Below are 25,260 nucleotides of genomic sequence, written 5' to 3' on the forward strand. Positions count from 1 at the left end.
CACACAAGTGCACATGCAAACAATAAACATCTAACATCAAAACAGCTGACAAAAATCACATCAAGTATCTGAGCAGTCCCTTCAGCACATCACAAGCAGTCTCAATTCTGCTCGGTGGTGGCCCTCATTTCTGCAAGTACATCAGGTATGGGTGGAGCGTTCATCTCCTGCCTCTGGAGGTCCTGGAGAATCCCCCCCTCGCTGACGGCGCTCATGTTATCAATGTGGGAAAAGTTCGACACGTCTGACAACATCAGTCTTTCAGTGGAGCTCCTTGGGGTGGAGGATGGCTGGCTGACTCTGGGTGTCTGCAGTGGCTGGAAGTGCTGAGGCTGATGCTGAGGCTGAGACAGTTGCTGGAAGCTGAGAGGCTCCTGCTGGAAGCCGTGATGCTGAGGCTGGGGCTGAAAGTAATGCGGCTGCTGGTGCTCACTCACTGATAAAATGTGAGTGTGGGTGACAGAAGTGATGCTGGACGTGGTGGAGCTGGAGGAAGGGGATGGGGATGGGTCGCTGCATCTCGTGGAGGATGACTGTCATCCTCTCCACTGTGAGCTGGTACTGGGCCTCAGGTAGTCTTTGGAGAGACTGGGACACGTGTGTGATGAAGGGCTGCCTTGCATGGCTGATTTCTTGCGCTTGGACCAGTTTCTCTATGAGGGCGTTGGTGGCCTTCATGCAATCCCTCATCTCCAGCATCGCAGGGGAGTCTTCAGGCTCGGCTATGGTGGCAGCACGGCGTGGTCTGGTGGTGGGGGAGGAGGGAGCTGGTGAGGGGGTGCCCATGGACCTCGTGACTGCCGCTTGACTTTCTATGAGCGAGAGTGAGCCCTCGTCCTCTTCCTGTTCCTCGACGTCGTGGGAAGGCTGGCAAGAGGTGCTGGCCGACGCCGAGGGCTGGGCTGCTGGAGGCTGGCTGGCTAAAGGTTCCTGTGTGAGGGGTATGCTTCTCAGTGGCTGACCTTTCCTGGGCTTCACCTCCTTGTGCAGGAAGGTGCAGTTCCTCTGGATGAACAGCTCCCTGTCCGTCAAGTTCGGTGCAGCCTGGCCAGACTTCTTGGAGAGAAGCTTCGTGTAGAGGTCCCGGACTGACTTCCACCATGCCCTGAGAGCTTCAGCTCCCTCCTCAAAGTCCAGCTCTCTTGCCTTCCTGCTCCAAAGCTCCGTCTTCTTCCTTGCATCCTTATAGTCGGTGGCCCCCTTCCTCTACAAAAGTTCATGCTCCCGGACCCACTCGAAGAGTTGCTCCTGAGTGTCATTGTCAAGCAGGAGGGCCTTGCGGCGAGACTTCTTCTGAGGCTGACGCTGTTCATCGTCCCTCTCCAAGTGTGGGTGCTAAGCGACAGAGTCTGAAAAATAGAACAATAGAATATAAATAATAAATCTATAAATGAAACATATATTATTTAGATCAATTTGTATTGATTCTTCATTGCATTCCTCACATTATAATTACCTTCAGCAGCAGCAGCAGCACGGCCCTTCTCAGTTTGGTCATCACCAGAGGGTTGCTCCTCATCATCAAGCTGATCCTGTGTCAAGGCCTCCTCGGTGTCATCATCAAAGTCTGCAAAATATAACAAATGATTAATAAATGAGCAATGTCAACGTGAAAGAAAGATTATGGTTATTATTATTATTATTATTATTAAATATCATACATTTTCATTGGATGAAAACCTTCATCAGCAGCTGCCCCTTCCTGGGCTGTGCTAGCAGTGGCGAAAGGTGTGGCCTGACTGGTCTCTCCAAAATATAGCAATAAATGAACGAATAACAGTATTTTTTCACAGATGTTAAATATTTCTTGACGCAACCAGTGGGCCACATATATTTACCTGACTCCATTGGTTCGGCTGCCTTTCCTTCTCCAGCCTTCCTCCTTTTTTGTCTCCGTGTCATGATGAACTTCGACTTCATGTAGAACTAGCGATCCGTTCACCTCCATTGTCAAAAGCGGAATGGCGTTATACCAGCTTTATACTCCCGCCGAGCCAACGCCCGCATGCGCAGAACGCCGCTCTATCAATGCTCATGTTACCGCTAAACCAACGTTCGCTACCGCTAAACCAACGTTCGCTACGACTTTATTTGACTTTATTAGCCACCTGGGCATTTGAAAAGCGCAAAAGGTTTACCAGAAACCTCTGTAGCGGCACACCGGCTGCTCAGAGCGTGTGCCCGAACACAGTGCACCTTGCTGGGCCACAGCAGGTGGCTCCTCCCCCTCTATACTCTGGTTCTCCTGGTAGTGGTGATGCAGTAGTAGTGATGTTATCATATTTCATTAGGACTAATCAACAAATCCTCATTTGTGTGCTTAAACTATGGTTCAATCTAAATAAAAGAATACATTATTTATTTATTTTGTTATTTTTTGTAAAACAAACAAACAAACAAAACAACAACAGTCCGATATGCTAAAAAAAAGCATATATATTAAGCTAAAACATTGGTGTTATTCGAGTCAGCCTTTCAAATTTTTCTCGTTATGTCACGCCTTTTTCCAATTTTTGCTGTTGTTTTTTTTTTTTTTTTGGTGCTTTGCTGTGCCGATAACAAATGCAACAGAGAAATGCTGCGAATCACATAAAGGCTGCAGGATCACAAACACACGGATGGGAAAAAACCCCACACACAAACAGCCAAAGCACAATGCCGACTATCCCTCAGGTTAAACTGGCACACTTTCATTTTGTTTCTTAACTTGCAGCATATCTCTCATGCAGATGTTGTGTGTGTGTGTTTTTTTTTAATTTGCAACATTTTCCCATTGCAGTTGCTTTATGATGTTTGTGTGTTTTTTGTTGTGGATCTTTTCTGTCCTTGGGACCTTGTGGACGCTGCTGTTGGCCACCCCAGGTCGCACTTGACAAGGAACAGCAAAATAGGGTCGTTTTCTTTTTATTGTCTCTTGAAAGCTAGCATGACATCACATTCAACAAGTTCAAAGGCAAGAAAGCACATTAGCATGCGTTTCATATTCTGCTACTGAGGCTGTCATTTACTTATGTGATTGATGCATTCAAAGTTTAAATTCGTCATTTGAACTAAGTGGATGTTCGTGGGATGTGAGTGCGTGTGTGCGTGTGCGTGTGTGTGTGTGTGTGTGCGACTAGGTGAGTGTGAGTGCTGCGTGAGGGATTAGCGGCAGTGTGTGTCCACTAGTGATTAGCCTGGTCAGTGGGCCTGTTGTGCATTCACTTCGTCCATTAGCATATTAATGCTCTCTCGCTCTTGATCCTCCCCGGCCCCCCCTCAGCACCCCACCCCAGCTCTTTCTCTATACATATTTCCCACACTGAATTGTCACTTCCTGCAGCTCCCATCTATAAATCTCACCCGCCATTACTGGCTGCGCATCTGCGGATCCGGCCTGCACAGATTTGTAGGTGCTCATTTTCCCTCCAAAATTGTGAACCCCCCCACCACCCTCCATTCCATCTCCTCGGTCCTCCTCCTCCTTGCCTGATCTTTGCCTCCTTTTTCATCCTGTAAGGGAAAACACACACATGCGCACACACACACACACACACACACACACACACACACACACACACACACACAGAAGCAAATGAATGAATGCACATACAGAGGCTGAGCCCCCCCCCCCCCCCCATGCACACACTAGTGTGACACCGCTACAGTTTACATGTCCTCAACACAGCTCACACTGAGGCCTGCAGGACTTCCCTCGTTATGTCAACAACAGTATACGCACTTTCTATTTGATTTCTGGAGTCCAGCTCAATACAATATTCAACTTTTTGACCATTTTTCACATTTTATGATGTTTTTAATTTGGTGAAAGCCATACTCATCAAAATGGCTAACAAAGGAATAACTATTTAATATGTGACTGCATGTAGTGAATCGATACAATGTAAGAGTTTCACTTTTTCAAATAAGTGAACTTTTCAGAGATATTCTGATGTTTAGAACGTGTGCGTGTTTAGAAATACGATATCAAGTGTACATTTTGAACCCTGCGCAATCTTATCCATACAAAAATATGGATAATACAGATATACAGTTTATTTGATGTGGACACCACAGTTAAATTGGACAGACCAGATGCATTGTTTGAGTTTTTCAGCACGCTTGTCCACAGGAGGCTTCCGAAATGCTAAAAAACATTCAAACTAACAAGAGTAAAAAGAGAGAAAAGGAAATAGGAAGTGTAATATGAGGTTGTTCTTGGTTCTGCACCGTCTATAAATAGCGAAGCTTCTACAATATCAGTTGCATTGCCAAAACATCCATGGTGAAGAAGAGACGCAAAAGCAAACTATTCCGTTTGATGTGACTGGGACAGAGCGTCCCTGTCCCTCGTCTTCAAGGCGACGCTTGACAGAAAGTCCTTCGGCGACCCTCCCGTTGATTCGGAGAGGTCAGGGGCGTGATGTCCATCCACAACTCCTGGTTTCACCAAGGCAGACGCAAGAATTGCGTTTGGACAATCAGCTCCGGACCCCCGTCCTTCTCCGGTGGTGGTTAAGACCACCACCGGACCAGTGTCGTTAAGACCCTTAACCTCGTGGCCTCGGGTCAGCGCGTACGGATGGACACGAAGACAGGATGGAAAAAAGAAGAAAAGAAGGAGAGAGAGAAAAGAGAGAGAGGGAGAGCCCTAATTCAAGCTCGCCCTCTGTGTGGATGACACAATGATGAACGGAGGGGTCACCACCCGGGGGCCACCAGGAGCCGCCAGTGTGACCTCGTACAAAAGAAGTCCCACACATGAAAGAGGACAAAAGGCTGAGATGATGACCGCAGCACATCATGATCACACATGAGCAGCAGCGAGCTGAGGGCAGGTGGGCAGGCTGTGGGGTTCGGAGGGGGTTGGAGATGGGGGCCTGTGGAGGGAGGTGGGGAAGGGGGAACCTGCTGATTTTTTTTTTTTTAAAGTAAAGCTCTGACGAACCCTAATCTGATTTGCCTTATGCAACATTTTCCTCTTTATCTGCTTGTTTTTTCTCTTTGGGTCTTTATCCAAATGACGTGGTCTTTGCTGAGGCCGGGCCCATTCATGGGAACCCCATGCGCCGTGCCCACCATTGAGGTGCAGAGCAGCATGGCCACAAAAGGATGCCAGAGCCCTCCCTGCAGCCCCCGGCGGCTAACTGAGACTCACAACTCCAGCACAGTTAGAAGCTGCGAGGAGCTGAGCGAGTTTTTCTTCAAGTCTCGTTTCCTTCCGAGGTGAAGACGCCGTCCGTCATCGCCAGCATGACACAGGAAGGAGCAGGCCTGCAAGTTTAGCACCGCACAGCAACTTTGCTGGTGTTCAAAGCAGATAAAAGCTTCACCGAATCCTCCTTTTGCTGACCCCTGCTGTCCCGCTGAGGCCTGCAGGCCTGAGCTCGCCCAGAAAGCACACTGAAAGAACCTTTCCCATGAATACCTTCACCAAGCAGCTCCACATGAGCCTGAAACGTGGTCGGGGAATTACCTCCAAAAGCACGTGATGAAGTGTCCGCCATCCCCCTCCATCCTCTTCTTCAGCTCCACGGCTGTCGACGTCTGACCACGCTGGTTGTCCCTCTCCTCCATCTCTCACCCTCTTCCACCTCTCCCACCACTTCTGGTCCCGCGTCCTTCTCCCTCTCCTTCTTCAACCCTCTGCGTCCGGCACCCCACGCCCCACCCCGCCCCCCCACAACCTCCGTCTTTACAATCCCGTCGCCCTCTCCCGGTTTCCCCGCCTTCTCTCTCTCTCTCTCTCTCTCTTTCACTCGTTGCCCGTCTCTCCCTCCCTCGCTCGCTCGCTCGCTCGCTCTCCTCATTTCATGCGGCGCTGGGGTTACCTAAGAGACTGGGCCTGAATGGAGAAAATCTCCTTTGGTACAATGAAGTGGGTGAGAGGCAGAGAGGAGGCGGGCAAATGTGGTGGTGGTGGGGGGTGGCAGGGTCGCATGGGGGGTGTGGGGGGTGTGGGTATGGGTGGGTGTGGGTGGGGGCGATAGTAGGATGCAGATGCATGCAGAGATGCAAGACGGATACGAAAACACGGATGAAATGGCTTCGCTTGTGTGATTTTACCTCATCGCCCCCCGCCCCCTTTCTGTCCAATCACCCAACCCCACCCCCACCTGCTCCTCTCTCAGCTCACTCGTTCTGTCGTTCCTTTTTTAAGCAATATCAGTAAAGAAAGTTAGCGTCTTGGTCAGCGATAGGAGACCTCCGCACGTACCTGTCACCATTTGCATCCGAAAATAAGGGAAATGTTGGGGAAAATGATCACAAGCAAGGACAGTTCTGATTTCCCTGAGCACCCCCCCCCCCGACACCAAATGTTTTTGCGACTTGGGTGGTGCTGCCTACTGTGGTGCAGCCGTGTTATTTTGCTCCCGTTTATCGCGGTTAATTGGTTCCGTGATAAGTAGGATTCCTTATTATAAGTGGAATATTTTCTTCATTGGAGAATAGAAAACCTGTTCTTGTTAACATGATTCGAGCGCTGCAGACATGATTTAACACCCCTCTAGTAGGGTACGCATCTAGAGACTCGATGTACGATGCGATTGAACACAATATATTTCAATACAGTGTACAAACAATACGATTAGATTCATCGGTTACACTTGACATGAATCTTACATTACAAAATAAAGAAGCCAATTGTATAAAAGTAAAAACAGTTCAATCCAACAGTTCTTGCATGTATAAGTAGTTTGCTGCTAGCAGCAACTTGTCCCACTTTTAATTTCCTGCCAGTATTTTCCCCCTCTTTCGTTCACCTCTTATTTGCTCCCAAATGCTGATACTATGTGGGAATGCATAAAAGTAATATTTGATGACTTTATTGAGTGCTACTGTGAATATTTATGGTGCACAAGTCCAGGCTGGTACTGGTGAATGGTATCTCTGTATTCATTTTGCGCTTTTAATTTGACCTTGTTGCTGTCTTAGTTTGACACAATACATAATAAATAAGATCAATTAGATGGCTATAATGTATGTTTTGCTGGTGTGTTGAAAATCTTTCCCAGTGGCGTGCTAGCGCTGTGCTTATGCTAGCACCGCTAATGCTATTTAGAGCCATTCTTGTCTTCAGCCATGCTAAGCTACCGGTGGAGCCTGCACCACAATCCTTTTGCTGTCAGCTCAGGCTGTTGTGTTGTTTAAGACTATTAACTTAAATAAAATAATATTTACGTTAATAATTAAATAATTTTAAATAAATTATTCATTTGAATAAATAAGTAAAGCATTACCCAATATGATAGCTAACGTTAGCAGCTAAACTTTGCCAAACCAGAGCAGACAGCACCTTTTAAGGAAAAGTGCACTTGCCCATCATCCACAATCCTTATGTGAGACATGAACACACGTCTTTCTATTTTCTGTGCATTCTAAAAGAGATAAAAAGAGGCAGCTAAGAATGCACATAATGGGTCACACCTATTCCACCTATAATGCTCCATTTCCATAATGTGAGCTGCATATTAACCACGCTACATTATTATTGTTATTGTTATTGTCATATTTACACCCAAGAACTACGTTACTGCTGTAGTGACACCACAACAGCTAGCTACTAGCAGGCTAGTTACTAGCTTCACCACACACTTGCTCACAGCAAAAGGTAACGCTACATATCGGAGCTGCCGCCACTGCTGCTGTGTTTTTGTTTTTGACGCTAGGTGTAGCGTTCCTTTCTATGTTGCTATGTGACATCAATGCACCCAGGAAGGAAGTTCCTAAAACACTGTAAGTGTTCCATGTTATCATGAATGTACCTGTTACTACACACTCACAGCAGGGATAGAAAACCACTAAACTATCTTTTGAACGTACAGGAAATAGAAAGACGTGTGTTCATGTCTCTCATAGGGATTGTGGATGATGGGCAAAATTCCCAAAAAAGTTCACTTTTCCTTTAAAGCAGGCATAAATACTGTATGTGCAACTATTAAAAATGGAGTTCCGGTGTAAACGAGCGGCTTGACAGGTATGACTCAACAGCGTCGATGGCGGCCATTTTTTTCTGTTTGCGCCGCATGGGAACCCCGCCAAAGACCCGAAGGCCTGTATGCAAAAACAAATGTTTCTCTTCCTCTGCACCGCATGGAGCCATTGAGCGTCCCTCTTTAATCCGCTCACTCTTGTCCCGTTTGGAGGTTAGTTACTCATTAGCGCCAAAACTGTTGCTCTTCATTTTCCGGCGGCAACCTTATTGAGCGCCTCTCGGCGATGCTATTCACTTTGTCGTTTGTCTCCGAGTTAGCAAACAGAGCTTTACAACCCCCCCACCTCCCCACTGCCCCTTTTCTCATCGGAGGATGTGAGAAAACAAAAGGGATACTGCAAGCAGAGAGATAATTAACGGCACGCGGCTGAAGCTAGCGCTCTCCTACACGCTGGACCGCAAATAGCAGCAGTGTGAAATGGCATGGGGGGGGCACTATTTTCAACAACTTGTTTGTAATGTTCCCGTGCGGGACTTCAGGATCTCGGCCTTAATGACTTCATCAGGACTTTAACATGATGGGGGGTTTGAATGTGGCACAGGGGGGTGTCAAAGTTGGCTGTAGGTGGTTGGGGGGGAACCGTGTGTGTATAAGTATGTGCGTGTGTGTAAAACGGGAGGACGAGGGGGCCTGAGGGCAGATTGTCCATGCCCCCCACCCCATCCCCCACCCCACCGCCTGCAGGAGTGTGTGAATGAAGTTATTTCCAGGGCCCTGTCCATCTGTTACCGTGGCAGCAGCAGTGACCAAGGTGTTGCCATGGCGAGATGAACACAAAAAGGCGTGGCGTGGGAACAGGTCCAGGGGTCAGGAGTGAGGGTGTCAGGGGGTCAAAGGTCACAGCCAGCTGGACAGCACACAAGAGGAGGCCCGGGTGAGAAAAGAAGGCGGGAAGCTTTTCTTTTCTTTCGCTTTCTCCTCCTTTCTTCTCGCAGACGTCCGAAGAGTGGACACCGCTGGACGTTAACATTGAACTGGTGTGTGATGATAAAGCGGGTGGGGGGGAGAAGGGCCACCGAAACGAAAAACGCCGGCGCTTAGCGAGGCTTCCCCTGCATCGGCGAGTCAGCATTTGCCAGCCAATTGACTGCGCTCAATGCCTCGCAGAAATGCGACTACTGAGGGGACGCCGGCGGCTGCGTGTGTCTGTGTGGCTCCCGCCCGCTCTTTGGTCCAGATAAGTGACACCCCAAAAAAATAACATTCCGCTCGTTTTGAGCTGAAAACTGCCAGGAAACAATGAGAAGGGAGGCGATGAATCAACAGATGACTTCGCACTGACGACATGTGCACTCAACAAAAACAGAAACCAGCCGTGCACGACGTATTATGACATCATCCCGATGCATTACCCATACTGTGCGGGTGAGCGAATCAAGCGCTCGTTTTTCTCCTGCCTGTGACGATAGCGGCCCGTCGTAACTTCTCCTGAGCTCACTTGGAAACCAACTGGGGCTGTCACTCGATTAAAACATGTCATTGTGATTCATCGCATTTTGGCCATAGTTAACTCATAATTAATCGCAGGTGAAATAAAGTTTTTATTTCCAATAAGTAGGGCTGTAAATGTCTTTGTGGTAAAGGATGCGATTCGCAACTGCCACGATAACGTTTATGTAAAGGGATATCAATGTTGGAAAAACGGGCCATGATTGGATTCAAGAATAATATACAGTTAGAAATCCCGCAGTTTTTGATTTCTCCCACTTTGTTTGACAGTCCTTGAACGCACCTTCTCCCGTTTCCACGCGCTGCACGGATAGATGGAGACTTTAGTCAATTCTCCACAACCTACTCAAGGTCAAAGGACCACTTTGGAAAATGAATGAAGCCAATTTCGTGTTGGTTCATCTCCAGTTGTGAGAAGGAAAGAAGGCTCACACACCAAATTAGATTTACAGAACGTATTGAAAAATAAGTCCGACAGAATATCTTCCGCAGCTTTCCAAGCTCAGGACCCCGTCTCATGCAGCGGTTCACTGCTCCTCCGGATGTACGAGAGAGAGCCTCGATCAATCGTCCCATCTGCTGTTTTATACTTGTTTTGCTCAGACCATGTGCGCCAGTCTCTCCACCTTTCTCCCGGATTCCTTGATGAAGTAGAGTCGTCTTGACCACATCCCGGACCATGTCTGGCTGCGGACCCTGGCTGGTGCAAGCTGTGGTAAGCAGCATTTCTGTTTAACCTTTGACACACTTACACAGAAGTTCATCTCCTGAGCTAATTATTTAAGAAGGCATTATTTCTAGAAACTACTTGTAATCATTCACTTAGTGATTACATTAATTGATGAAACACTTAAATCTATACTGTACTTATTTTGAGGCACTCACCAATAATTCAATCAATAGACATTAATGCAAACAGTTATTCTAAAATGTACTCAGTAAATTCATTTTTGCCTCCAATCTCCAAGAGAAATTCACACAGATGGACTACTATACTGCATTTTTACCCTTTTTCTTTCACCTCATATTTGCTCCCAGATGCTGATACCATAATGCATAAAGGAATGCATAAATGTAAGATCTGATGACCTAATTGAGTGCTAATGTGTTTGTGGTACACAACCTCTCTGAAAAACAAGTCCAGTCTGGTACTGGTGGATGGTGGTTCTGTATTCATTTTGTGCTTTTAATTTGATGTTGTTCCTGTCATAGTTTTATATAACACACAATAAATAAAATGAATTAGATCGCTATAATGTACGTAGAGTATGTTTTACTGATTGTTAATGACTAACTAGTCCACTGCTAATGCTAGCTGATGCTCGCGCTGAATTAACAGAAGCCCCTACATAGCTGTCCTCAGCTATGCCTGCCATTAACGAGCAGCTCATACCCAAACTTTAGCTTGCAGTTCCAAGCCAAAAATGAGCCCAGAGACGGCTCGCTTCTAAAAAAACCCCTCCTTAGTTGGGACACTCGTATGCCAAGGTACCACTGTATAAATGACAATCAAAAAACGGCAGTGCTTCAGTACCTTCCCGCTTCTCTCTGGCAAGTTGATGACGACGTAGTCCGTGATGATTCCGATCACAGCGACAAAAGATGCAAATAACTTTGGTCTCGTTGCGAGAGCCATCTGCCAGGGCTTTGAAGCTAAATGTACCGATCACAATACCCTTTTCTTTAGCCTTTTCTTTCTCCATTTCTGCTGAATATTTGCTCCCGCTTGCAGCTCCAAGATGACCACTACTTCCTCAAACTACAACGTCGGCCGAAACAGGGTGAAACAGGACGTGCGCACGTTAATCACGTGTCAAAAAAAATTGTGCTGTTAAAGGAAACTTATGTTAGCGCTTTAACTTTGACAGCCCTAAAACAAACATTCACTTCAAAGCCCCCGTCCCAACCCGCCGCACTTGCCAGCGTGTGCTGTCTCCTTGCAAAAACGTGGGCAAAATGGAGGTATCCATACGGGGTGCATACCGCCTTAGTATGGATTTGGGAGCACGCAGACACGCTGTAGCACTTTTAGTGCACGAGGAATTTTCTCTGTGTTCGGGCTGCGTCGGGCTACGTATTCACCCTCAGTATGGGTGATGGCCCTGCCCTCTACTGCCAAGGAGAGCACAACGCACTGCTCTACGGTCGTCGTCCGTGCTTACTCGGCACTTCTCCAGTCCAACTGTCCAATGAGCTCTTGTGGAACCGTACCGTGTGAGCACATGCTCCGCACTTACAACGCACGTTGAATGGGCGACACCTTGAAGCATCAGCAGCAGAGACCTCTGGAGAACCTTGGAAGGTTGTCCTACACCCCACTGACAGCATGCCGGTGAGGAAGGACACTGTACGTGACCAGCGCGTGTGTAAGTAGGGCCTCCGTACGATAACGTGGCAATTGCAAGAGATTGTACGTTGTAAGAACGTACAATTCACTTACCACGTGCGCAACGTACAACGCACGCAACCGTTCACGGCCAGGCGTGGCGTGTGGGCCACTTACTTACTTACTGCGCAGCCGTGCGAGTGACGTGCGTTGACCTACTTCCTCCCTGCTCTTACCACTCCAAACATGGCAGCCGTGGCCTCCCCAAAAAACATACGGACTAAAAACACGAACGATGGGTTGTGACCAGGGCTTAAGAAGAAGGATGTTGTACCAAATGCTCTGCAATGAGGGAAAAAAAAACATCAAGCACACCAAAAACCTTATCAGCCACCTGAAACGCCAACGCCACGGCGTTTGAAAAGAGCAAAAGGTTTGCCAGAGGCCTCCGTGGCGTCACAACGGCTGCTCGGAGCGTGTGTCCAAATACAGTGCACCTTGCTGGGCCACAGCAGGTTTCTCCACCCGCTCTATACTCCAGTTCTCCTGACCTCCGTAGCGGCACACCGGCTGCTCGGAGCATGTGCCCAAATACAGTGCACCTTGCTGGGCTACGCCAGGTGACTCCCTCCCCCTCTATACTCTGGTTCTCCTGATAGTTGTGATGTGGTAGCAGTAATGTCATCGTGTTTCATCAGGACTAATCAACAGGTACAGTTGGTCCTAATTTGTTCCAGTCCTTCTTACCTCCAGGTGTGCACAAACTACACTCAAATGTAAATTTTAAAAAAGCAGATACAGATAGGAGCAGATCTTACGTGGTTGGTACACACAATGTACAGCTCGCCCGTAGTTCTCGCCACCTTCATACGAAGCCCGCATGGAAACACAAGGTCCGTACTTTTATTGCAAGTTTGACGAATGTTGGTTTTACAACTGTATGAATGAAGCGACAGCCGTACGTCCCAGCAGCTTCAGATTTCAAGCGTGGTATCCACGTTGGACTTACAGCTTATACGTTGGGTGCTCAACGATCTTAGTCTTTCATGGTCTCCGCAGCTACATTCTTCACCAGCAAAAAAACAAAATGCAGCATTGTACATCAGGTTGTGACCAAGGCTTTAGGCTGGCTACAATAAAAGGCCACTTTTATTCATTTTTGTTCCGGATGATGAAGACTTGTGCACCTTTTCCTGACACCATGGAAGTCTTCACCACAACTTTCCAAGATGGTATTTACGTACTTTTGACACATTTTGCTTGGAGGCGACGTTGCAAACAAAAAGGGAATGATTAAAATGTCCGCATGCTCCGTGGCCGAGTGAAAGTGACAGGAGACGGTGAGCCGCATCAATGGATAACACGTTATGACAACGTGGATAAGGAGGTGCTTACAACGCAATTACACACACACACACACACACAGTAAACACACAGGGGCCCTTTAGGCTTTAATAGCTAGTTGCTGGGATGGAGCGAGCTCAGCATCCCTGCTCGTCTGCGAGCGCAGTAATAGGATTAGGAGCAGTCGTGGGACGGCGTGGCAGGCCAAGTCCAACGCTCCGTTTGACACCTTTTGTCCGGCGGCCCTGAGACGCAGATCACAGCAATGGCAAGCGGGACAAAGGCCTTTGAACAAATTGTGTTGTAGCTACAGATGTACCCTGATGGGAGGACGTGGCGCTGCAGCTTCCACGGCACATCAAATTCACTGGGATTTTTGACAACTCAATCTACTTGCAAACGGGCTTGAATGGCGAAGAGGCTTTTTTCCCCCACACTTCTTTCAAGTGTTTTGTATGAATCGAACAGAATTATAAAACCACTAAGAATACAACAAACGTGTGTGAGCCCCGCTTTTCACCCAAAGTCAAATGGCATAGCTTCCAGTATATATCTATATATATATATATATATCTATATATATATATATATATATATATATATATATATATATATATATATATATATATATATATATATATGTCTATATCTATAATAGATATAGATATAGATATATCTATATACTGTATATATGTATATACGTATATGTCCTTACATATGAGTTTAAAAACTAATTAAATTTCATATGTATTACATCGGCACGAGGTATACTAGTAGTATACTAGTAGTACGGTATACATCGGCACGAGGTATACTAGTAGTATACTAGTAGTACGGTATACATCGGCACGAGGTATACTAGTAGTATACTAGTAGTACGGTATACATTGGCACGAGGTATACTAGTAGTATACTAGTAGTACGGTATACATCGGCACGAGGTATAGGTTCCACTGCCAGTTTAGCATCCAGCATGCATGCGTGTAAAAGGGTTATACAGTAGAGTACCAATACAATACAAACAGTGAGACATCCAACACATTAGTAAGCATTTAAGAAAATGAATGCAAATCCACGTGACTGCAGACGTCAGTGACAAACATTGCAAGAGGCAGACCAAGTAAGGTACTATCGTGCTACAGTATCGTGACGCTTTTATCCTACGCCAGGAGCAAGCATCGGCTCCGTCTGGGGCAAAACATTGACATTCCCGGCGCTGCGCGGGCGTCTCGTCACACGGTGAGGCCACACAGAGATTCTCTGTGCTCCCCCCCCCTGCTGCACTCTGGGAGAGCCACCAAAAGCACTTTTATGAGCCGCCTGCTTCCTGGCCAGAGTCAGAGAGGCCAGGTTCAAAGTGAGAAATGCATGTTTGTTTGTTTATTGTGTATTCATTTGTAGCATCAAATGATTTGTATTCATGTTTATTGTTGTGCTTGTACACAACTGCACTGCATCGCACGCAATGAAGCGTGTCTCATGCAGTGTGTATGTCTCATGCAGTGTGCATGTCTCATGCAGTATGTATGTCTCATGCAGTGTGCATGTCTCATGCAGTGTGTATGTCTCATGCAGCGTGTATGTCTCATGCAGTTTGTATGTCTCATGCAGTTTGTATGTCTCATGCAGTGTGCATGTCTCATGCAGTGTGCATGTCTCATGCAGTGTGCATGTCTCATGCAGTGTGTATGTCTCATGCAGTGTGCATGTCTCATGCAGTGTGTATGTCTCATGCAGTTTGTATGTCTCATGCAGTGTGCATGTCTCATGCAGCGTGTATGTCTCATGCAGTGTGTATGTCTCATGCAGTTTGTGTGTGCAAAAATGAGAGCTGGCAGTCAGAAAGGATGACAGTTTTCAAGTCAGGTGTGTGTGTGTGTGTGTTTGTGATTATGGGGCAACGGACGGGGGGCCCCCCGCAGACAGTTACCTTGAACTCCAATCATCTCGTCTCTGGGGCGGGGTCAGGTATTGTCACCGGGTCTGACAGGGGTCAGGCTGGAGCGGGAAGGGGCGCGGGGCCAGAGTGGAGGCCGCCCCCCATTCCTTGCACTCCCCACCCCCCGGGGTCGTGGACCGCTGCCCTCGTGGGGGGCCAGAGAATGGGAGGTATTGGCAGATTTTTGTGGGGTGCAGATGCTCAATATGCAGATGTCTAATCAAATTGTACGACGATGAATTGGTGCCCCCTCCCATTTGCATGAGGACAATCCCCGGCGGGGGCTCGGGGGTCAACGCGGACCCCCGGACCAAATGAGCAGCCGGCTGCAGACGCCCCTTGAGGACGTGTGAACTTGAAGTCGACTTTACTCAACGACAAAGATATTGATTGATTCTAATGTCTGTGAGTCGGTCTGGGAGCGTGTCTGACATCTGTCCTTCCCAAAGTGGGAGAAAATCTTTCTTTTGGCTCTTTCAAATCGGTAGAACCCCCCAAATGTGTTTTATTGTCTGCTTTTAGTGTTAAAATGAGCTTTTTTCCTTACATTATGTCATTTTACTTTTTTTTAAGTTTATTTATTTCATTTATTCCTTTTTTTAATGTGATTGCATTTTCACAACATGCTAAAGGCCCATAAAAAACAAGATGCAGGCTGCAAATGCTCCCCCACCCCCCCACCCCGGCTGCACTTTGGACACCCCTGACTTAACAGAACATTCAGGGCTGCTCCAAATTACATTTTTTGAAACCCCAAAAAAACTTAACCAGAGATGCACAATATATGTACTTTTTCAATTTTCGTGTAGTTTGTGCACACCTGGAGGTAAGAAGGACTGGAACAAATTAGGATTAGTTGATGTTGATTAGTCCTCATGAAATATGATGACATCACTACCACCACATCACCACTATCAGGAGAACCAGAGTATAGAGGGGGATGAGCCACCTGCTGTGGCCCAGCAAGGTGCACTGTATTCAGGCACACGCTCCGAGCAGCCGGTGTGACGCCACGGAGGTCTCTGGCAAACCTTTTGCACTTTTCAAACAAGGCAACGTTGGCGTTTCAGGTGGCTTTTCTGTGTGCTTGATGGGGTTTTTTTCCCCTCATCGCCGAGCATTTGGTACAACGAGCACGCGAAATGTCTTCCTCTTAATGTGAATGTTTGTTTACAAGTGAGCTCAGAGGACGTTATGACAGGACGTTAATATCACAGGCAGGAGAAAAAAGGAGTGCTTGATTTGCTCACCTGCACAGTACGGGTAATCTTGCCTCATTGGAGCATTTTTTTTTTAAATAGAGCAATTTTTAGTGTTATCGAACTTATCGTTATGCCGTCAAAATCCCTCATATTGGCCTGATATCGTGCACCGCGAGAAGCAACGCCACCAACCACCAGCATACGCTATCAATGGTGGTTTAGAAGAACAGATTGTACAAAAAAAAGTCGATATTTTTCTCAGTTATGAATTCAACTGGATGCATAAAAATTGGCATAAATTGTCTCGTACGCGTAAACGTCCTTACTGCGTGCACACACACTCAGCAGCACGAGCAGTCCCAGGGAAGTGAACAGAATTGTGAGTCCATTGTGTGGTTCCGGTAGGTCACACACTACCGGGGGTGTCCAAACCTTTTCCAGCGAAGGCCACATGGTGAAAAACTGAAGGGATGCAAGTTTGCAGCGTTGATATTTTGTAAAGATTATTTTGTTTGTTTCTCATAATTTTCTTTAATATTTCAACTTTATGCTGCGGAAGTGACGTCATTTTTCCTCATGATATCTCGATGTGATCCCCCAGGACACCATCCGTAGTCTCATTAGGAGCATGCCCCCACGTTGTCAGGCATGCGTACAAGCACGTGGGGGCCACACAAACTACTGAGAATCATTTTGAGTTGCTACAATGACATTTTAGCTAAATGGACCAGTGTGCTGCATCATTTTTTCACTTTCATTTTTGGGGTGTCTTTGATTTCCCCCCTCTATAGGGTGATCATTTTCATTTCTATCAAATGATGTGGCATCATTTTGTTACTAATACATCACCCACTTATTATCAGGAAACATATTCAACATCATTTTTCCCCAGTTTAGATCTGATGTGTTTTCCAAGTGTTCCTCTCATTTTTTTGAGCAGTGTATAGTCATACTGCTGATATCACCGTCGCTGTAATAAAACCAACAACATAATAACACCCTGGTTAACTCAGTGAGTAATGTGGGGAAGTACGTATGTACTGTGAGTGTGCATATGTACAGGTATCTCTGTATGTGAGGAAGACTTCATATATATAAAGGTGCAAGAATGTGTGGGCGTGTAATTGTCACTGAGAATGCATGAAAGGAAAGGGGCCGCCCTCCACCTCCCAGAGAGCCCCGCCCCAAATAGCCAGGCCGAGCCCCTGCCGTCAGAAGGCTACCAGGCCCACAGGGGCAGGCAGCACAAAGATCAGGGCCCCAAGAGCCAGCCCAGAGAGCCCACCCCCCCGGGAAGACCAGCAAGGGGCCGCAGAGAGGTAATCCCAGCTAAGGACAGGGCGCCGGACAGGGGCTGAAGGACTGCCAACCCCTGAGACCAGCGAGAGATCACACCCCACAAAGGCAGACGAGCACCGGTGGCCACAAACCGGCAGGCCCAGAGACGCCCCCACAACCGAATGTATATGTATATGTATATGTAAAATAAATAAATAAATAAAAGTACACACACACATGCACGCACGCACATAAACACTCCTACGCACCCACACACGCACACACACGCACACACGCGCACACACACAGTGGTCGACTGCCCGACACCCGGAAGCCTCACCCTATTCCCCGTTGGTAACCCAAGGAGCAGCGGAGCTGGGGACCCCGGGGTCCCAGACATACAATCCAGAACCCAGGCGCGGAGAGCGCAAACCGCCGGGGAGCAGGAAGACACCAGGCCACACCCTCCCAATGGTAGGACGCCGCCAGCAAGGCAGACAGAGGAGTCAGCAAGGAGGAAAGCGGGAAAATGAGCAAGGGGGCGGGAAAACGGGCGAGCAGCCAGGTGAACCACCACACAGTGCCAACCGACACCCGCGGGCCAGCAAACCCCGGAGAGGGAGCAGGATTTTTTTTCTGAATCTTTTGACTTTATTCCCAGAGAGGTAGCTATTCTTTGCATCATGAGATGGTGCTTTGTCATGCTTGAAGGTCATTTTGGTTCTTCATATTATACCATGGAAGAAAGTGGTCAGTCAGAGACTCTACATACTTTGCTGAGGTCATTTTCACACCTTCAAATGGTAGGTTTATGCGTAACTGCAAGCCCCTGGAGGATCCTACACATTGGGGTTCATGGGACTTGAGAGCCTTCAAATGTCCGTTTGCTGCTTTGTGATGGCTTCTTAGCAGGTGCTCTCTTCATTCCAAATGTTTGTCTGGTAGAAACGTTTCTCATGATGCCTTCATCAGCGCAGTCCCGGCTGTCTGAATCAGCCACACATTTCTTCACCGTACAAACGTTTTTGTGAATGATTGAATGTTTTCATGCCTCGTCCAAGGCATTGCAATATTTGACGCGTTTGTGTCAGCAGAGAGACCCTTTTTCTTTCCCACATTGCATCATTCTGAAGTAGTTTTCTTTGAATTGGGCTCACCTGGCAAGCTACTGTAACGATGACAGTTGTCCGAGATTGATATCAGTAATCCAAAGAGCCCCAAGACACAATGCCATCCATCAATTTCATTGAAAAACACAACACGTGATGTTTTTTATACTAAAATCATATTTCGATGATCATTTTTCAACTTCTTTCTTGTAAAATTTCCTCTCAGAATTATGACTTTCTCGTGACATAACATTTTCCACAACCTAATTTTTCAAAAATGACAACTTTATTTTGTTTTGTTTCTTTCTCATAATATTAACACTTTTTTTAAGAATTACATATTTTTTCTTTAATATTTCAACTTTATGCTACTAAAGTGATATTATTTTTCCTTATATTACATTATTCTTGCAACTTTATGACTTTTTTGTCTTAGTAGTCTAGACTTTATTCTTGTACAATTACTGCTGAATGTCACATTTTTGCTTTTGTTTTTTTTAAGTTGTTATACTACCTGTATATTTTTAGAATGTGCTGCAGGCCAATAAAAAACAAAAAACAGCAGCAGGTTACACTTTGGTCGCCTTTCAGGCTATGCATGCTAATGTTAGCAGCTAAACTTTGCCAAATTGCTATCATGAGCTGGCAACAAACGTACTGTACCTTTTATGAAATATGACCACGTTTTCCGGCACAATCACACATTTGCAAGGTTTTTATTCCAGCACAATAATAATGGAAGAATTTATGAATAACTCCACATGAATATCGAGGAGCATCATTCATAATCTAAATCAGTAATTCCCAGCTGCTGAGAACTTTCACGTCACATTATTACAACTGCAAATAATGTTTGTAAGGCTCGGTCTTCCACTAGATGGCAGCATGTAGCTCATGTAGGCTGTTTGCACCACGAGACAAGGCAAACTTGTCATATGTAAAAAAAAAACAAAACGCTTGCTACACGTCCTATGGACAAGTCCTATGGACAAATTGGCTTGATAAACTTGTTGTGCGTGCAGTGCTGATTCTGGATCAGTCTCAGATATTCCCTGAGGGACAAAATAATGCAATCACTCAATCAATCAATCAATCAAAGCAAACAAAGTTGTACTTACCGTTAGCCAGCTGGAAGCCTGAGGCAGAAACCAGGACATGGATCAGTATTCTCCACATCATCATTTCTTCTTGTTAGCCTAAAACATTTTGGGTGCTCACCATCACGCTGTCGTCTCCAAATCCTGACGCTCAGAGCAATGGCGGCGGCCAGGAGGAGCATCAGCGCCAGCACGCCTACGGCCACAGCAGCAGGGGAGCTCCGTGGCGTACGTGGATCTAAAACAGAACATGTAGAAGAAGAGTAAAAGGCTGCGCTTTTGTGAGGTCACACCTTGGATCAAAGACACTCACAGTTGGTCATGATCACGGCTTCGTCCAGCTTGGTGACCACCGGGTCCTCGGCGCCATCGAGTTTGAACACGCACTCGTACTCCTCCCACTCTGCGTCGGGGATGGATGAGACGTTCAGGGTCACGCTCCTCTGGAAGGTTCCGTCATGGTTGTGGAGAGTCTCCCAGTGTTGCACCAGTGCTGTCTCTTGGACCTCGTGGCCCGCTCTCCGCCAGAACATCACAAATTCGTTGGGGTAGAACCCAGTGGCGTGGCAGGTGACTGGCGACCGGGGCGTCTTCTGGAGGAGAGACACCTTTGGGGGCACTGCAGGAGACAAGTGAGGTTGGCCCACCGTGGAGTATGGACTATGATCGGTCGTAGTCGGGTCAACCCACCTCTTCTGTGCAGGAAGGTCTCCCCGTAGCGCATGTATTTCTCCAGTAACTTAGGACACTCGTTCAAGTAGAAGTGCTTCATGTATTCAATGGTGGGCATTTCGACATCCCATCTCTCTTTGATGGTGAAAGCCTCCTTCCTCGGCGCCACCCAACTCTTCTTCTCCAGGTCCAGCCATATGAAGTCCTCGCCGTTGTAACCGTAGCGATTAAACCCGCTGACCTCTCCGGTGTCGTAGTCTACCTCGCAACCGCTCACCCGCTGCAGAATGTGGATCCCTGAGTGGGCGGGGACGCACATTTAGCATGCTGGCGCACACTCCACAGGCGATGGGCGAACAACGGATGGAAGAGAAGCTCCTATAAGGTTACCCAGCATGCCTTGCGGGTTGTAGATGCGGGTATTGATTTGCAGGTGTGTTAGTAAGCATTACCGTCATTCCTTGCCATATGGCGGTTTGTCAGTCATGAATATGAATGAATGAATAAATGATGGCTGTTTGGTGCTACCCGCAACCCTAATGAGGAGAAGCGGCATAGAAAATGGATGGATGGATGTTTGGTGCTGGAGTCTGATCAATTATTAGTCAAAACATATTGAAATACAAGTGATATGTAGTAATCCGGCCACTAGGCGGCAGCAATGACACAAAACAGTGAGACATTACCTTACACTACATTACCTTACTTTAACATTGCATGAAGTCATGAAGTCAGCCATGGCATGTCCCACATGATAAGAGTGAGAACAAGTTCTCCTCCCAACCCATGTGGAAGTGGTAAGTTTTTCACTTCTTAAAAGTGCACTTTTTTTTTTTTATTTTGCCCATCATCCACAATCTTTATGTGAGACATGAACGCACACGTCTTTATCTTTTCTGTGCATTGTAAAGATATGAAAACAGCTAAAAAGAGGCAGCTAAGAATGCATGTATTGGGACGCATCTATTCCGCCTATAAAGCCTTCTTAAAAAAAAAAAAACTCCAAAAAGCGCAAACAAGGCTCCATTTTCATAATGTGAGTTGCATATCAAGCGAGCTACAGCGACATGCGTATTGCATTCACACTATTAATATTCTCCACCATTTTGTTTCTTTAATATTATCTTATTCTGCTGTTTTTTACACCTAACTCCTCCTTCATTTTTCATCCGATTCACACCATTCATGCATCAAGGATTGTGTATGATAGGCAAAATTCCAAAAAATTGCACTTTTCCTTTCAATTTCTTAGAAATACATTCGAGGCTAACTGGTTACCTCGCTAGCACGCTAGCTAGCGGCCGTTTGGAGTCCCTGCAGCATAAAAGTTGCAATGTAGCCAAAACAATGAATAACAGCACTGTAAAGGTGACTATAGGGGTGTTATTTCATGTCTCCGGGGCTCTAATAATGTAAAAACATTTATTTAGAAAGCCATAATCAGGTTTTCTATACTCCAACTATGAAAATATTCCATTTATTAACATTGAATCCTATATTACGGTCGGGTGTGGACCCACTTAACCGCTATAAACAAGGGACGACTGTATTTTGATACCCACATAGTTGCAGTGTGTACTGCATTTGCGTTGACTTGTGTTGGTTTTGTTCTCACCACGAGTTAGCTAGGCTCTGTGTTGATGACCTCTTGTGCGTTTGTGCTTAAGCTACAGCGAGCTTGCATAACGTACGTCGGCGCGTAAGCCACGGCTAACCGTACCTCCCGACTGGTTGAAACGGCGCTTCAGGTTGTAAATGTCGGCGTTGAAGTCTTGCTGGTGGTCCAGGCACTGCGCGGCGTACCACTTCAGGTGCTGAGGCTCCTCCTCCAGGTACGCCTTGACCCAGTCCTGCTTAGGCTCCGCCCTCTTGATGTTGCTGTCGTAGTAGCCCACCGGCATGTCATTCAGCATGACCACGCCCACAAACTCGGGCAGGTTGGGCGCTCCGGAGGTGGCGATGAGGAAATAACTGAGGGAGACGTTCACTGCCGGGGTGAAGAAGATTGTGACGTGGAGTGGCTTACTTGACCACATAAAAACGTCTATTATTGATCATACGTGTTGACTATAACATTACAGTATTCATATGTAACCTTAAAACCTTGACGCTGATTTGTTGTCAAATGTCACTTGGCGAAAGCGAAAGTAAAAGTTGGTAAAGTTGAAAGTAAAGCCGGCAAGCGTTTCAAATCAAAGAAGTAAAAGCTGTGGCGATATCGTCATCTTACCTGAGGAGGCCAGACTGCTGAACAGGGGGAGTATGAATAAAAACATAATCATTTCTTGCTCGTTAGTCTCTCATACTTAATGGTCGACATTTGACAGCTGCAGTGTGGAGGAATGGGGGCGCGGATCGAGCCAAATATCGATAGTACAGATACCAAGTGTGATATGGCCATCATTTTCAGTTCTATGTTTCATTTTTGTTGCTCGTCTTGTTACATTGTTGATATTGTTATATTTATGCAGTTTTTAAAACCCCAGGGTATACGTTTTTTGGACACAGAAGGGCTTTGGGGGCAAAAAGAGCCAATGGTAGTTTTTTTTTATTTTTTTACTTGCACTATAGACTTAATTATGCTCAATTATCATTTTGTCAATGGTGTTACATTTTCTAATAGTTGTATTTGTACAGTATATATAATATTTTACTGTACATAAGTTTGACGCACATGTTTTATTTGCTTATTTAAAATAATCACGATCAACTATCAAACAAGATTAAAAAGAAATCACAAACAAAACTCAGTATCGGCAATACTGGACCTGTTTTTGACTTGCTATTGGATCGACACCAACATTTGCAGTATCGTCCACCTTTTGTTGCGAGGAGAAAGCGGAAGTAATCGTCATCACGTAATTATCCCAACGCTAAGGCGATATAATTACTTTGCGGCGGCTTATTTGAATACGTTCGTAAGACTTGATATTGTCATGCTGTCAAATAATAAAACTGCAAGGTGGCTGCAAACAAGTCAGCATTTAATTTGCCTTCGAACTTCTAACACAAAGCACTCCTAAACTAGCAAGGAAGACGCATGAACACATGAGAACTGTCAACAACACTTCCTGAGCCCTGAAATGTTTTTGAGTGTAATGTTGTTGATTTCAATTTTTAAAAATGTTTGAAAAACACTTCCTCAAGCACGTCTTCTTCTACGACTTATTTACTTAGAGGTTCGTTCTAACCTAGCATGTAACACACCACTGCCCTTTGCAGCCCATACCCTGAACAGCAGCTGAGTACAGCATAAACCAGGGCTGTCCAAACTTTTATTTATTGAGGGCCAAACACAGGAAAATAAATAAAGGGCCGGGCCGCGCATGAGAGGTGGCATTTCTAACTTGCTTACAAGTCAATGAATAGATAACAGATACTAGATATATGCATACATCTATTATGCTGTCTGTCTGGGAATAATGAAGTACTATTTTTTACGATATAATAATTAGTATTTTACAATTATTGTTTTTTTTTCCAAAGGCGAAATATGGAACAATAGACGAACTGAATTACATTAAATGTATGCATGAAAGTATAAAATTCATTCATACTTGTTATGAATCTATTTATTTAAATTACATAACTTTCATTCATCGAACCCAAAACTTCAAAGAAGCCCAAAATGTAAACAAAGAATTGCTGACATGTCATCATAAATAATGAGCTCTGCCTGCGGTGCTGCTCTGATCATGATGGCTCTTGTAGACGTGACACTGCACAGATATGAACTTCCATGCCTGTCGCCATCTGGTGTTCAAACTCAGAAGTGCAACAGAGTTGATCTCAAGCTTCTTGTGCGGGCCATATCCCGTTATATAGCATATATTCAGAATTTGCCGCGGGCCAATAAAAATTGGGGCCGTAGTTTGGACACCCCTGGTGTATGTAATGTATATACTGTACGTCTATTTAGTCATGGCGCCATCGGCTATAAACAACAAAATGTATTCGTTTTATTAGGAGTACAATGTGAGGATTTGGCCTGCGGCCAGGACGAGGACCCCGGGATGCAAGAGCCAGCAGGTGAAGTAATGAATTTATTACTCAACAACAAAATACGAACAGAGGAAAAGGAACAAAAAGGAAAGTACAACAGAAATTCACCCGGCGGATCACGGGGAGAAAATACTCTGCAACCTATACTGGAAGCTACCGAAAAGGAGGTGAAGGAACGGCAATGGCTAGAGGAAAAACTAACAAAAAGAGCTAGCAGCAAACACAGCTAGAAATACCAACAGGACACGGCGGCAGGCACGTGTGCAAACAAAGAAGGTTCAGCAGCTGGGCGTACACTGTAAATTTTAATAAGTTGACTTTACTTAAAAAAAAATATGCAAACTCGCTGCCTCACAAAAACTAATTTTTGTTAACTTAGATAAATTACATAGGATTCACTTAATTATTGTGAGTGTTCAGTAATTAGATTATACTACATAATTGGATTATAGTAACTTGTTTGTTTTGAGTTGTCTGTACTCATTATCTTAAATAATTGGATTATAGTAACTTGTTTATTTTGAGTTTGCAGTACTCAAATTATCTTAAATTTTTGGATTACAGTAACTTGTTTATTTTGATTATGGAGTACTCAAATTAACTAATGATTTACACTACAGTAACTTATTTATTGTGAGCTTCCAGTACTCAAGTGATAGTTGAATTCGCTTTAGTGTTTCTCATCCATCACATTCATGTAAACTTAATGTAATCCAACTCAGGTTCAACTCAAGAAGCGAGGGATAGATTAGTGTAAAAAGTAAACACATGAGCCTGGTTTTGGGGTTGACAAGGCTAGTTCAGATAGTTGGCTGAGGTCATAGGGCATTTGCTTCTCAAAACATTATGCGCTTCACGTGAAACAT

General features: G+C 45.6%; 1 protein-coding gene across 2 annotated transcripts; it reads right to left on the bottom strand.

Moving 5' to 3' along the window:
• Positions 1–19,013: 19,013 nt before the first annotated feature.
• LOC129173512 (major histocompatibility complex class I-related gene protein-like) lies at positions 19,014–22,748 on the bottom strand. 2 transcript variants are annotated; one of them, XM_054764518.1, is made up of 7 exons: positions 22,623–22,748; positions 22,113–22,379; positions 20,411–20,689; positions 20,034–20,339; positions 19,842–19,958; positions 19,742–19,759; positions 19,014–19,675 (listed from the first exon to the last, which is right to left on the bottom strand). In XM_054764518.1, the coding sequence occupies exons 1-7, from the start codon at positions 22,672–22,674 to the stop codon at positions 19,665–19,667; spliced, it is 1,050 nt and encodes a 349-aa protein (XP_054620493.1). In that variant the 5' UTR covers positions 22,675–22,748; the 3' UTR covers positions 19,014–19,664. The 2 variants fall into 2 exon arrangements, with proteins under 2 accessions (XP_054620493.1, XP_054620492.1); XM_054764517.1 differs by having other exon boundaries at positions 19,742–19,958.
• Between the last annotated feature and the right edge of the window lie 2,512 nt (positions 22,749–25,260).

This window comes from Dunckerocampus dactyliophorus, chromosome 20, assembly GCF_027744805.1.
Source record: "Dunckerocampus dactyliophorus isolate RoL2022-P2 chromosome 20, RoL_Ddac_1.1, whole genome shotgun sequence".
NCBI classification, from domain to species: Eukaryota; Metazoa; Chordata; class Actinopteri; order Syngnathiformes; family Syngnathidae; genus Dunckerocampus; species Dunckerocampus dactyliophorus.